Below are 14,638 nucleotides of genomic sequence, written 5' to 3'. Positions count from 1 at the left end.
ATAAAACCCTAGTTTTCCGTGTCATTTTCCTACACGCCCACCCGTCGTACCTATTCCCCGAGCCTTCGTCTGAGGGCAACGTCTGACAGGCGGAGGCCCCTGCCTCCCCCGCACTGTCTGAGACCGCTAGTCTCAACATGGAACACAGCAGTTTAGGCGAGGTCCGAGCGCCACGCAGCGATGACAGGCTGGTAAGCGTGAGCAGATGGCATCGCGGCTACACTGGGCAAGATTTGAGGAACAGTTGGAAGTGGCCGCGGCTACATTGCCTCTCAAAAATAGCACGTCTCCTAGGCACTGATGAGGGTGTGAGATGCAGGCGCGAGTAAAACAACAGGAACAGGACTAGTAACAGCAGTCAAGATTGGAGAATCCGATTCCAGCTGCGCTGGGCTTTCGGAGGGGCCCAACAAAACAAAGGTTGGCTGGGTCCCCGTTGGTCTAACGCCAATCCATTCTTTGGGCCGGAGGCAAAGGAATCAGTAGCCCTTCTCGCTTTTATTGGACCAGGGTGGCGGGCAGCACGGTAATTGTGCCTCGGCAGGTAATTGTGCTCACCTCTTCTTTTTCTTTGTTCGTTCATTTAATTTAGGACAAGGTAATTGTGCTCACTGACCGTAAAAGGAGAGCATAAAAGGGATGTCCCGGGAAATGCCTCTGCCACGCCCCTGCGGCGGGATCCCACGGCACAGCACCTGCGTTAAACACGTCACAGGGCTTAGCCAGCGAAGAAAGACGCACTGCAACAACTCTGCATCTGCGAACGGCATGCATGCATGCGCCACCTCTGAACATTCAAATGTGCCGGTACAGGGGGCCGCGCGCGCCCGGCTCCATCCTTGGACTAAACATTCAATTCCGGGCCTGCCTGCCTGCCTGGCGGTAGCTCCCAATAGGCAAATAGTGGAATAGTGACACGCACGCACGCGCGAGCGAGCGTGACCACGGTGACCACCCCTCGGTCCGTCGTCGTCGCCCACCATGGCTCGATCGATCTCTCTCCTATGTACAGTGCGTGCCGGCCAGGGCCATCGGACGACGGACGCCCGGCCGGACAGGTATGCCCCAGCCGCTTGAATGCCTAATTATTGGGCCCATCACCACCCAATCTCCAGTCGTCGTGGACGCTGTGAGGATCGCACAGGAGCTCCGCGTACGGCGGCCACATACACCGTCCGGCCGGGTGCTTTGCATCATCTTGCGATGCGTACGTGATCGGTTTGCGTGCGGAGACTTGCCAGCAGCCCGATCATCAGCGATCGCTCACGCGGCAAGCCGGCAGCCGCGCGGGCGCGGGCGCGTGCGACGCACGAACGAAGTCGCTGAGCGGCCGAGCGCCACCGACGACGACCTCGATCTCTGCAGCTGGATCGGAGGCCTGGCGCGAGTGGTGTGGTGCGCCGTGCGCGCGAGGCGGCAGCCTTGCACCTACCAGTGAGGAGATGACGGTCGTTGCTTAACATAATAAATGCCCAACTGATAGCCGCCGGCTTATATATTAGTACTCCGTACTTATATATTGTGTCCTCCAATAATCAACAGCAGCAAAAAAAAAAACGTCAGCTCGATCATTTGGGAATCTGGGATTCATTCGCTCCTCGACCTGTCTTATTGACAAACCTGCTCGCTCGTTCATCATGCACGCTACAATTTTTTACCTTTTCATGGAAGAAAAAAATATGCATTGTCCGGCCGGAAAAGTGCGTTGTACTTTTAGACGGCCGGCCGGCAGAGTAGTGTTCTGTGTTCGTTGATGGATGCACGTACATAAATATATGTGTGTGTAAACAAACATAATCATGGTGCATAGCACTGAAGAGGACTACACGACTGACAAAAACTTACAGTTATGCACTGTGTTGATACGATGCATCGATCTCTGGCTGGCCGCCGTGAGACACGTGCACGTGGCCAATGCTGCTACAACGACAGAGGCACTACTCACCGCTCACGCACGCATGCACGCATTGCTCCTTATTGAACGCATCATTGTGCACGCATACGTGTACATGCATCAGCGCTGCGCTGCGACGACACAAGCTAGATACATATGCAGACGACCGTCCCTGCATACTTGCTGTACACACTGCAGGTATACATAGACGACACAAGCTGCAGGACGCTGCATACGTACGTGCGACGCGGCACACACCTTGTACTCACTTCACTACTTATATACACAGACGCCGTTACCTGTCAGGCACAGCGGCAGAGCTAGCTCTAGCTAGGGCACGTACAGAGATAGATGCTGAACAGATCGATGCGCTGCGCTGTATATCACATGTACTAATGTACAGGGGACCTGAGTAATACTCCTGCCTTGGAGCAGTGGCTGGTGTTTAGATCAGGGGCAGGTATAAAGAAGGGTTCGTGCATTTTCCTTGGTGCACAGACAAAAATATTAAATATGTACCGTTCACAGAATCCGAACATAGGCGCCCAGCAGGCCCCAGCTCCAGCTGCATGCAAAAGCTGAAAAAGCAAGAGGCCAGCTCTTTGTAACAACATCTTCCGTTGCAACGGCGCCCTGCCCTGCTTTCTGTCACATCACCTTCAAGATGTGGGTCTCCTTTTCTTCTATTCCTCCATCTATCACATTCACATCACCCCTGGCCCGGCTCCAATCTATCCTCCATTTTTTTTATGTCCTCTTCTTGAAGCACATAGAATGTTAACGTTCATAAACTCTCCATGCCATGCCAATAATGGAGAGTGCACACACTCGAGACTCGAGAGAGAGAAGAATCCTCAGTGGGCTATTCATCTCATGCATATAAGTACACCAAGCTGACACAAACCTTAAGAACAAAAAATTCCAATCGCTCTCACACAATGATAATAAGAAGCAAAGAACCAAAGAGGAAAAGAAAGCGAAAAAAAGGAAAACTCTCTCATCTTAATTTCCTTGCTGACCTTGTGGTAATCTTAATTTCTGGTTATCATTATTAGCTGCTGATCAAATGTATGTGTGCACATATGCCAATGGATTAGCCTCTCTTCCCTTGCTCAAATGAGCTCCCTGCTGATGAAGAATTAGTAGACCAATCTAGCATGTCAAACAAGGGATCCAAGTCCTTGGACATTGCTTTCTCCTGATGGTGGCCACGATCACCACCGCTTGGTTTCGCTTCCATGTACTCTTTGGAGAAGATTAGGCTCATGGGATCTGACTCCAGCTCCGCGAGGTCGGAGAAGAAGTCGTCAGAGTGGCCGGCTGCCGGTATCATCGGCTTGTAGCTCTCGATGAAGAACTGGTCCATGAGTTCAATGTTGTGGTCTACTGCTGCTGTATCCATGACTTGCCCCAATGCTTCTGAAGATCCAGCTGCCAGCGTCTCCTCTTTCACAACCGCTGCCGGAGAATTACTAGTAGTTGTAGTAATCGTGCTAATGGTTGTCGTCATGGCCGCCGGATCCTTGGGCTCTTCCTTGACGTTGTTCGATTGCTGTTGCTGTTGCTGTTGCTTCTCGTTCTGTGAGCTCTTGGAACCTGAGCTGCCGCCGCTGTTCTTGCCGTAGTGATTCCGAGTTGACCCGGCCAGGGCGTTGCGCTGAGTCGGCCATGGATGGTTGTGCTCAGAGGTGTAGGTGATGACGAGCATGTTGGGGTCATTCCGACTGCGCTCCACTTGCTTCCGTGCTGAGCATCCTTTTGAGCTGCTGCATCTGTAGTACCCTCTGGATATCGTGCATTTCATGGACAAGAACATTATTAAAGTTAGCAAGCATGCACCTTTTCATCACTTGCTGTGATATATTGCAACCAGCGTATGTAAGGTAAATCGCACTTCATATGCCGATATATATACATATATCTTGGTTCAGTTTATATATGCTTTATTTGCTAAATAAAAACCATAGTTTTACATTGTTTCCACTTTAATAATCTTGACATATCACATGTATATAAAAACTGTGCAAAGAGATCCTAAAAATCAATCCAGCTGGGTGTAATGAGCAACCTACACTCGGCATAGAACAGAATTAAAATCTGGAAATATGAACAATTGTATTGATAATGTGTATATGCCTTGGAACATGGATCCTACATTAACCCAGGAATATTTTAGTTACATAACAGTTATCTGTTGCTGATAATGTAACCATATCTGTAATTAGGATGACGCTGTGCATTCCAAAAAAATGCCAAAATGTATCATATATAGAGTGATAAAAAACTAGTAATTATATTGGACACATGAGGAATCACAAGCATCCCCCCATAAGTCTTGCTACCTAGATAGCTAGGTAACCATTAAATTATCTTTCAGCTAATTAATTCAAACTGCATCGATCATGCAGACACAAATTAAGAATCGTGGAGCTGAGAATTCTATAGTTATGGACCATATATAGAGAAGATAGTTTTGTTTACTCTTTGCAATTGGTAAAGCTAGCTGCACCTCCAATTTGTCACCAGCAGATTGTTCAGCTTAATAAGCTTAATAGAGCCACATTAACCATTTCTCTTGAAACATAATCCCAGCTAATTAGTGGATGTGCTAAATTAACACATAGTAGTACCTTGGATAAGGAGAACCCTTGATAGGCTTCTGGCCGTACTTCCTCCAGGCCCAGAGATCAGAAGGAACCACCTCTCCAGTTGGTCTCCCCCCTGCTGCTGTCGGCGCCGGGATGCATACCACCTTCCTTGCTTGGTTCTTCCTGTGCAGCAGATGAATTTTTGGCAAGTGTTAATATTTGATGATGAACAGCTGTAATCACGTGATAATTTACAGAACTGCAAGTGCACGCATAGGCCCCGTTCGGCTTACCCCATATTCGGCTTGTTTGGCTTGTTTTTTTTCAGCCAGAACAGTATTTTTCTCTCACAACAATTCAGCTGGAACCGTGTTTTTCATCCAGTTTCAGCCAAGATTCAGACCAGCGAACGGGGCTATAATCTCATAATACAAAGTTATTGGTTTTTTAACTAATTGAAGCTTATTACTAGGGTTTCACAAATCAGCTTTGGAAGATTCAAAAGCCGGCCTTTCCGGGGGAGAAAACCAGCTAGGTCTAGATGCACATAACCCTATGTGTAGGCACATCGTTTTCCGATTCAGAAATATCCCCACCGATCACTCCATGTGTTCATGATGACTCTCTTGCCTAAAATTTCGAGCTGTAGGCAACACTTACGACCTTGCCAATTCCTGGCACAGCCCGAGGAATCCTTGGAATCCTCCCTCAATTCTTAACTTTTTTTCCATGGATGGATGTGCAGTGCAGACTGCAGAGCACAAAAGGAGGAGAAGCAAAAGGAACAGAAAAAAAAAGAGATCGCAGAACCTTCCCTAAAAATCATGACGAGATATAGCTAGCAAACACACACCTTGTATGTAAGGATAAGTATGTACATGCAAGATAAGATGATGAAACGAAGCTAGCAGATGTGTTGGATCCACGCGGATCTGCCCAACCTGCGCTTGACCCCGCCCGCGGCGCGAGGTGAAGACATCTGCATGCCGACGACGGCGGCGTCGATGGCGCACCCGGCCACCTGCCCGGCCGTGATTCCGAGCTTGACCATGTCGCCGGTTAACGGGGGGTACGATCGTATCTCTCTCGGCGACAACGGCGACGGCAACACCAGCCTCGGCGACAGCACCCCAACCGCCGGCATCTGCATCCCCCGCGGCAAGAGGGGCTGCTTCCGGCTCATGTCTATCAGCTGGCCTCCGCCTCCTCCCCCTCCTCCGCTGCCGCCACCGATAGCCGTGTCGAAGCCGACCTTGGCCATCGCGTCCGGCATGGCGTCCAAGAAGTCAGCGCCTGAGGAGTAGTCGGTACTGAACGGGTCCACGAGGCCGGAGAAAGGGTCGGCGCCGACGAAGACGTCGGCGCCGGTGCCCCCGGCGGAGCAGGCTGCTTCCGATGTCGTCGACGAGGGAAGCGGCGGGAAGAGCATCGGGTCCCCCTGGAGCTGCCACTCTTCCGCGGCGGCCGTGGACGGCATCTCGGCGGCGTTGCCAGGGATGGCTCCGCCGGACCGCACGATGTCGGTAAGGTCGCCGCCGCCGGCCTGGTCGCCCTCCATCCTCGGAAGGAAGTAGTCGCACATGGCTGTACCGAGGGGCAGCTAGAGGTAGCTAGAGGGCGCCCTTTGCCGATCCCTCGCTCCCGCTAGTCGCTGCCTGCCTCGCTCTATAGTGGATGCGCGCAAGCGCGCGGCTGATGCCAACCGCTAGCTCAATAATTCTCTGGTCTCGCTCCTTTGCAATCAACTGGAACCAAGCTAATAAGGCTAGCTAGCCAAGAAGAGCCGTGTGATGCACAGGAAGCAGCAGCTTGGGTGCATGCATGTGTTGGCACGAAGGAGAACGAAGAAGGAGGCTTGCTAGGGCAGCAGGACAGCGATCTCTTGAAGTTGCAGGTTGGCTCGATCTGCTTGGAGGTAGTAAGCTAGTAGCAAGCAATCCAGCAAGCTTGTTTTGCTTTTGTGGGGGCAGAAAAGGAGGTAGGGTGGAGGGGAAGCAGGATGTGAGAGATGGGGCTGTGGAAAGTGAGCTATCTTTTCTTTACACCAAGCAAGCAACAGGAGAGGAGAGGAGAGAATACACAAGGAGAGGAGAGGAGAGGAGAGGAGAGAGATGGGTAACTTGAGTTGGCTTCCAACAGAGGACAATAAAGAAGTATGTGAAGGCAGATGAGAGAGAGGGAGAGAGACAGGCATATCAAGAGAGGGACAGGAGGGCGAGAGTGATGGGTTGTGTGGTTTTTGTATTGTTTTCTTCTGCCGATGTGTGTGTGCATGCATATGCATATGCTGGCCCTCGCCCTCCTCCTGCGGCGGACGATTGATCGACGGACGGACGGATGGAGGCTGACCTTTTCAAGGGCAGACGGCCAGACGGCAGGGGGCGGGCGCGGGCGAGGTGGGGGAGGCCGCGGCCGGTGTGCCACCTCCATACGCAAGGCGGCATGGCCGCGTCGGGCTCTTGTCTGCCTGCCGCCTGGTAAAAAGGGAGTAGTGCCACTGCGTAGTGCGTCCGCATGCAATGCTACCATGCACGGTGAAAAAACTGGAACCGGCCCTAGCCGGCCCCCGGCCTTCCCTCGCTCGTCGGACGCCTGTCGTCTCTGTCTCCTCTTCTTCCTTATTAACCCACTGACAGACGGAATGTGACCGAGTCCGCCGCACACGCAACATACTTGCACCACTTCGTTATTCAGGCTCAGGCTCAGGCAGGCCTTCTTCATGGCGACCCGATCGATTTGATCGTCACGACGCTCTCTCTGGATCGATCTCTGCACACATGCAAGAATTTACATCATATTTACGTTATGTGCCTGTACCATGTATACCATCAATAGAGCAGTTACTTACTCCTGTTTATTCATGTGTAAATAGTCCATGATTATATGCATGGTTGTGCGTCATTGTGTCTATCAGCATCAGCATCAGGGCCGGGACGCCGGCCGGGTGTATGAGTTAATTAATTACTGGACGAAATGCGTGCCATATGCGGCGGCTACAGTGTGGCGCATAGTCGTGTGTACTTTTGGTCGTTTCACCGCACATATACCAGCGCATGCATGTGTGCCGATCGAGTACTATGATATCTGAAATGGCATGGCTTTGTCTTCTATGAACCGAGGCGCCCAGCCGGGTGTGGTACTAATATATATGCCTAATGATACCGTGAGTGCTTGTGAATAATTGCAGCGCCCCAAACCGATCATGGATATTGTTTTTAGATAATGGAACAAAGGTCGGCTCTTTGCATTGCTAGCTTAGCGCGTTCAGTATATATCTGTGTTTTGTAGGTAGGGGTTGAAAATGGTAGGGATAAATCCCATCCTGTCCCGATGATTTTTACATCTAACCCATTCAAGTCCATGTTGATAATCGTCCCAATTGTTTTCTTTTTTTTTTTGTTTTAGTAAATATGAAACGGGACGAAAACACTATATATGGTTTTTTTTTTGGCTATTTTTGCCTTTTCTCTCTTTTTTTTGGTCTGGGTTATACCGTTTTTACCCACATAGGATATCTTGTTTTAGGTAGTGCAATAATGTTGTTGCGGGCCATGCCACACCATAGTAGCTCTGTTCATGGTAGACTCTTGCTTAATTTGTTACAGAGTAATGGTCCTGTACTCTTTATTATATACTTGTCATCTTATGAACCTTATCGCATGAGTTAGAATTATTTATATGTTGGCAATGTCGTCATGCCAAGTCAATTAGGTTAGTATATATGAAGTCACGTCTCTTATAGTTCTATGCATTGATGTTCCTGTTTATTTTTTCGCGCGCACCTCGACCATTATCGACATGTTTCCTTTCGAATTGATCCATTTTTTATTTCTAGTGAATCTCATTTTTCATTCCCATTTTTTTGCCATTTCAATTTCGGTTTCGTTTCCCTAATAAAATATAAAAGCGAAAACAGACGAGAGTTTATCACGACCGATCCCGTTCGTTTTTTTATCTCTGCTTGAAGTTTCAAAATTTTATATGAAAAAACTACTACCTGTCCCAGCTAGCTAGGAGATATTTGAAAGTGGGAGAGATGCATGCGATGTGTGTTTTCTTAAAAATAAATGGAATCTCTTTTATTTAACTTTATCATCTCTATCTCCTTATCGTTTGAGATCAGGTACATATATATGGACGCGCTGGTTGGATTTCAAACATGTAAAGCATAACAACGTGATGATTGCCTGCAGAAAAATAAGATCCGGCCGGCCTGCAGGCACCGGCAGCTAGCTGGCCTACTGCAGGTTTATCACATATACACGCAAAACTATCTTATATATGATGCCATGCATGATAAATTATAAACTGTTTCCGAATGGACAAAAGATCTAGCCAATGAGACTGAAAATGACAGTAATATCTCATCAGAGACTAGTTAAACAAGGCGTATGCACCACATGAACTCATTAGATATATATATTACAGGAAGTATATTATTATACATTTGGTTTAGCAAAGTGGCTCAAGTAAATGACACAAACGGCGGCAACGATAATGCAACAGTCAGTCGTATGCAAATTCCTTTGGTTTAGCAACTCGAGACACATATCTCACTATGATCACGCACAAAGATTTCGTGACATAAAATGGTCATTTTGGAGTTGATTTTCACAGATAGCGCTTGCTGTCCACAATTATATTTATGCATCAAAGGGGAGGTGGTTCTTGAAGGTGACGCTGCAAGGGATTAAACAAAAGGCGAGTCGCTTTCTTCTGGAAGCTTCTTTGAATCCAATGACATCCATGAGCGGGGATCTCATGTGACGAGAATCCTGTAGCCTTGTGCTGTGAAGCTTGGACTCAGCGCGCAGAAGATCCTGGCCCCGCGTTTTTGAAGGCGTTTTCGGCGCACAGGACATGCTTCGGGTGATAGGGTTTCTCGATATTATCTCTTCCTGCAACTAATAACAATACAATATCAGCCCAGCAGCAGCCACTGATGCCGATTCATCAGCTTAAGGCTCCGTTGGTTTACGCCATTCCCGGCCAGGAACGGCCAGGAATAGTTCGGGCGTTATAGAAAATGCTGAAGAAACGGCATGCCAGGATTGAATCCAGGCCAGGTTGGTCCACAACCGAAGGGAGCCTAAAAAATTAGCATGCAATCGATCGTTCGTCATCACAGTCGTGTACGTTTGAATAGTTAAAAATATATAGTACTCCTCCGCCTTTGTGATTCCGCATATATTGCTGTCCAAAGTGTAGCCCCTGCAGGCTGCAGCTAGCTGAAATAGCAGTTTGTTCAGCCGTGTTTAGTTCCCATCCAAATTTCTAAAAAGTGCTACAATACTCATCACATCGAATCTTGCGATACGTGTATGGAGCATTAAATGTAGACGAAAAAAACTAATTGCACAGTTTGGTTGGAAATTGCGAGACGAACGTTTTGAGTCTAATTAGTCTATGATTGAACACTAATTGCCAAATAAAAACGAAAGTGCTACAGTAACCCAGATTCCAAACTTCAACCAACTAAACACGCTGTCAGTTGATCTAATAATTTTAATCGAACCTGTGCATATAACATGGTCCAGGTTTAGAGATATGGGAACAGTATCTTTCAGATATATGTAATCATGTAGAGTACTACTACTCTTGTTATTAATTATTTGTCCATTTAATTTCTTTGGTATATATATACCAGAATAATGTGTCAGTCAAAATTTTCCTAAAAAAAGCTGTCTGTCAAAATTGTCTTATGCATGCATTTTTAGATAGTTCTGTGGGAATATAAAATGTACAATTAAGGCATATACTTTGATGTGCCTCTTATTGCCTTGTTGTTTATTGCTACCTGATGGCAAAGTACTTAATTTTTTGTGAGAGTGGTAAATGAATGAAAGGGCTAGCTTATGTCCTCCCCAGAAAAGTATGACGACGACTATGCATCTTGGACTACATACTACTCACTGGTAGAGAACCGAGCTTTACTCCCGGTGGGGAACCCCCTCTAGTCCCGGTTCCCCACCCGGGAGCAAGCATCCGGGACTAAAGGGGGGGTCCTTTAGTCCCGGGTCAGGAACCAGGACTAAAGGAGGACTTTTAGTCCCGGTGGGTAACACCAACCGGGACTAAAGGTGCCTCCTGACATGCCACGATGGCCGGCACCTTTAGTCCCGGTTGGTAATACGAACCGGGACTAAAGGTTTTTTTCTTTTTTGTTTTCTTTTCATTTTTTTGTTTTCTTTTCAAAATAGGTTTTCGAAGTCGTATTGTACGCTGCTAATTATACATTTATACGCGCATATAGTATGTTTCGGTTCAAGCACAATGAACGTATTAAATCACACAATTCAAGCATAGAAATATATATATATATATATATATATATATATATATATATATATATATATATATATATATATATGCATGCATCATATATATATTTACATGCATGCATGCATATGTGTATTTTACATTATATTATTTCATGTGCATATATTACAAAAGATTGCATTATAGTTGTTGTGACATAACAAGTTTCTTCTCATCCTCTAGCTTGGCTTCAATGGCAGTGTTGGGTCGAAGTAGAACTCGCCCTTGGAATCGATGACCTGCTCATTAAAAAATCCGGCTATAGACTCTTGAATTGCTTTGATTTGGTCTTGCCGTATGACCTTTTCCTCCAACCATCGAGTCTACAGGTTTGAATTAAAGGAAAATAAATTAATATATGTACATATATATATATAAAGACATAGTAACACAATCAATAATAATAATTAAATGAATATATAGTGTATTTTTAACGTACTTTGAGTCTCTCTGTAGGAGTTCTTTGGGAGAGCACCTTGATAAACTTGCAAACATAGTAACCACAGTAGTTGTTCCCCTGTTCCTGCCTCAGACACCACTTTACGAGAAAAAGATTTGTCATCCAATCTGGTGATCCGGTGAAAGCTATATGTTTAATTAATAAAGATGATGCGATTCAGGGGACTTACTTTCAATGGGATTACATTCAGTGGCGCTTTGCATTTTTCCATGTGTTGCTTCTCAATAAAGGTTTTCCAAACACTGCCCAATAAAAAATTTGCCACGTCATCAGATATAGTTAATCATCATGTTTGTGTGTATATATAGTTGCTAGAGATCCCGAAATTACCTCTGGATAATATCTATCATATCTTGGTAGTCTTGTTGTGGTTTTCTCATCGAGTCATAGATTATCAAGTGACTTTTCACCAGATCGATGTCCATCAATATTCAGTGATTGCTGCATGTGTTTATAGGATATAACGCATAACACTCATTAATTAACTAGAATCAACATATGAGCCATTAAGGCTATGATCGACATGATTAACACTCACTTGAAGTTATAGGGAAAGAGTATATCCTTCTTGTGGCGTTGGTTCACTAAGAAGTTCATGAGGTTACTCTCTGACTCAGACTTCCAATTAGTCATTGGAGTAATTGGGTCTTTGAATACTATATGGGGATCAACAAAACCAATTTCATTGCAGCCTTCCTTTCTGAGCTCTGTCATTGTAAATCTGCATATATATAGTACTTGTTAGGATAATTGTAGAAGATACGATCCGGACACTTGTAGAAGATACGATCCTTGTTGGGACCCTCCTTCACTCGGTACTCCATCACAATCTTCATCTCATCACGACACTTGCCGCATGGAATGAGAGGAAGGCCCGGCCTAAGTCGCTTTGGAAACCCATGAGAGGCCGAGGACCCGGAAGCAGTTGCCATCTACTCTCTATACTCATTTTTTAATACACTATAAATTTCTTCTTTTATAAACAAATAAAATTAACAAACTATAAAATTATCTAGATCTCTAAACAATGATATTTTTAATGGTCATTGTGTTCTCGTCTTTTACTGCGGCAGGTAAGTAATTCATATGATATTTCCGCAAATTAACAGAAGAATGGGAATGTACACACATAACAGACTACTACGACGATATCGGGACGTGTGAATAAATAACCATCCGTACTAGTTGACCTTGCTTACGTGATCATCTCGGCGAGCATTTCTCCACCGAACAGCACCGTACTTGGTCAAGGAAGAGCTCCGATTCTATGAGGAAGGGAACACGGTCTCCCATGACCGTTGTCGCTCTCCCTCGTAGAATCAAAGCTCCTCCTTGATGTCCGTTACCGCTCGACAAAGAACATGCTTGCCGAGCTGAACACGGTCCGCAAGTTCAACTAGTACGGATTTTCTATAATTTTCTAACTATTTTCTAAGTTTTTATTTATATATACTACGTTTAGGTACGGTGATTGACAGACTACTACGACGATATCGGGACATGTGAATAAATAACCATCCGTACTAGTTGACCTTGCTTACGTGATCAGCTCGGCGAGGATTTCTCCACCGGACGGCACCGTACTTGGTCAAGGAAGAGCTCCGATTCTACGAGGAAGGGAACACGGTCTTCCACGACCGTTATCGCTCTCCCTCGTAGAATCAAAGCTCCTCCTTGACGTCCGTTACCGCTCGGCAGAGAACATCCTCGCCGACCTGAACACGGTCCGCAAGTTCAACTAGTAAGGATTTGCTATAATTTTCTAACTATTTTCTAACTTTATATTTATATATACTTTAACCTTCTTTCATGTAAATATGCAAGCTTAAAGTGATTTTGAGCTCAAATTGCTTACAAATGAAAAAAAACCACAATAAAGAACCATAAATATATATAGTGAATAAAATGGCATAAGAAAATGGTAAAAAATGAGAGTATGAGATTGGTAACCTTTACAACTGAAGAATCGACGGAGGAATCGAAGAATGGATGGAGGAACAATGGAGGGAGGGAGGAAGCAAGAACACTACTGCAGTGAGCTTCAAAATGTGCTGAGCTCGGGCTCGGGGAGGAAGGAGGAGACGGCCGATTTATAAAGGGAGAACATTTAGTCCCGGTTGATAGATCCAATCGGGACTAAAGGTAACTTTCCAACCCCGGGCGCAGCCACGGCCCGGGAGTAGACCTTTACTCCCGGTTGGAGCCACCAACCGGGAGTAAACGTATACCTTTAGTCCCGGTTGGTGGCTCCAACCGGGACTAAAGGTCCCTGCCACCTCTGTCTGGCGCAGTAGCCGTTGGGCAGGGACCTTTAGTCCCGGTTGGAGCCACCAACCGGGACTAAAGGTATTTCTAGTCCCGGGGGCAAAAAATTCCGGGACTAGAGCCCATTTTGGCCGAGGATCAAAGGTCTGTTCTCTACTAGTGACTATACTAGGATACTACTGCGATCGATCCCTCCGGGTAGTATGATATACTACGGTATTGTTCGAAATAAACTCCATTTTGATGAAACATAGTGCAACTCATCAACATTCTTATGACATCAATAAACATGTGACATGATGCTCGAGTTACAGAACTTATAAAAAACAGTGATTATTTTTTTTTTTTTAAAAATGCATGTGTGAATTTTACTAGCTGTCTAGCTTCTCGTAGCCAACGTACTGGTCAAACCATATTCAACCTGCGGCTTCTAATCTTTTACTCAGAGCGGAATCTATTTCACACGTAGGCATCAGATGCATAGCTTCATAGACTAATTAAGAAACTATATGAACTTATTGTCTGATCAGTTTGACTTAGCAACATGGAGTTGAGTCAAGACAAAGAGTCTTGTCATCACTTAACCACTCTCCAAGCATGGAGTATTTTTTGGTGTGTGTGCACCTTGTTTCTTTTCTACTGACAACTGCACATTGGGCCAGTTAGGTAGGGTTCAATTCCTTCATATTTTTCTCTCCGGCCCTCTCTCTGGATTCGAAACTGCAGTCCCCACTGGTCTCTCCCTTATATTACCACACTTTGGAACTGGATTGACTTCTTGACTCGCGATACTGTCCAAAAGGCGATTAATGCCTGATCTCTACTCCACAGAGCACTAAGAGGAATTGTTTGGAGTTAATTAGTAACGGAGAACTGTCTCTGAATTGGAATTTGAGGGCAGCCTGTCATGATGAGGACATTATAAAATACACGTACTGACCCGTTCACAATTGTTTAGAGGTACACGGCTATTATCTTAAACAAATGGGATTAGGTGGCATTCTAGATGATATGGATTTGTCCTTTGTGTGTCATGCTGTGATTAAGGCGATATGTTTGCTTTAACAAAGGCTAGAGAATCTTCCTTTCAAGGAGTGGGCTTATTTTATTAGC

General features: G+C 45.8%; 1 protein-coding gene across 1 annotated transcript; it reads right to left on the bottom strand.

The window, feature by feature from the left end:
* Nucleotides 1-2,839: 2,839 nt before the first annotated feature.
* On the bottom strand, nucleotides 2,840-6,222 carry LOC136498547 (probable WRKY transcription factor 14). Its single transcript, XM_066494453.1, has 3 exons — nucleotides 5,424-6,222; nucleotides 4,525-4,665; nucleotides 2,840-3,678 (listed from the first exon to the last, which is right to left on the bottom strand). Exons 1-3 carry the CDS (start codon nucleotides 6,062-6,064, stop codon nucleotides 2,988-2,990), a joined length of 1,473 nt encoding a protein of 490 aa, XP_066350550.1. The 5' UTR covers nucleotides 6,065-6,222; the 3' UTR covers nucleotides 2,840-2,987.
* Between the last annotated feature and the right edge of the window lie 8,416 nt (nucleotides 6,223-14,638).

The sequence above is a fragment of the Miscanthus floridulus genome, chromosome 12 (assembly GCF_019320115.1).
Source record: "Miscanthus floridulus cultivar M001 chromosome 12, ASM1932011v1, whole genome shotgun sequence".
Taxonomy (NCBI): Eukaryota; Viridiplantae; Streptophyta; class Magnoliopsida; order Poales; family Poaceae; genus Miscanthus; species Miscanthus floridulus.
The sequence above is the reverse complement of the archived record's forward strand: the minus strand, read 5'-3'. Positions and strand labels throughout refer to the sequence as shown.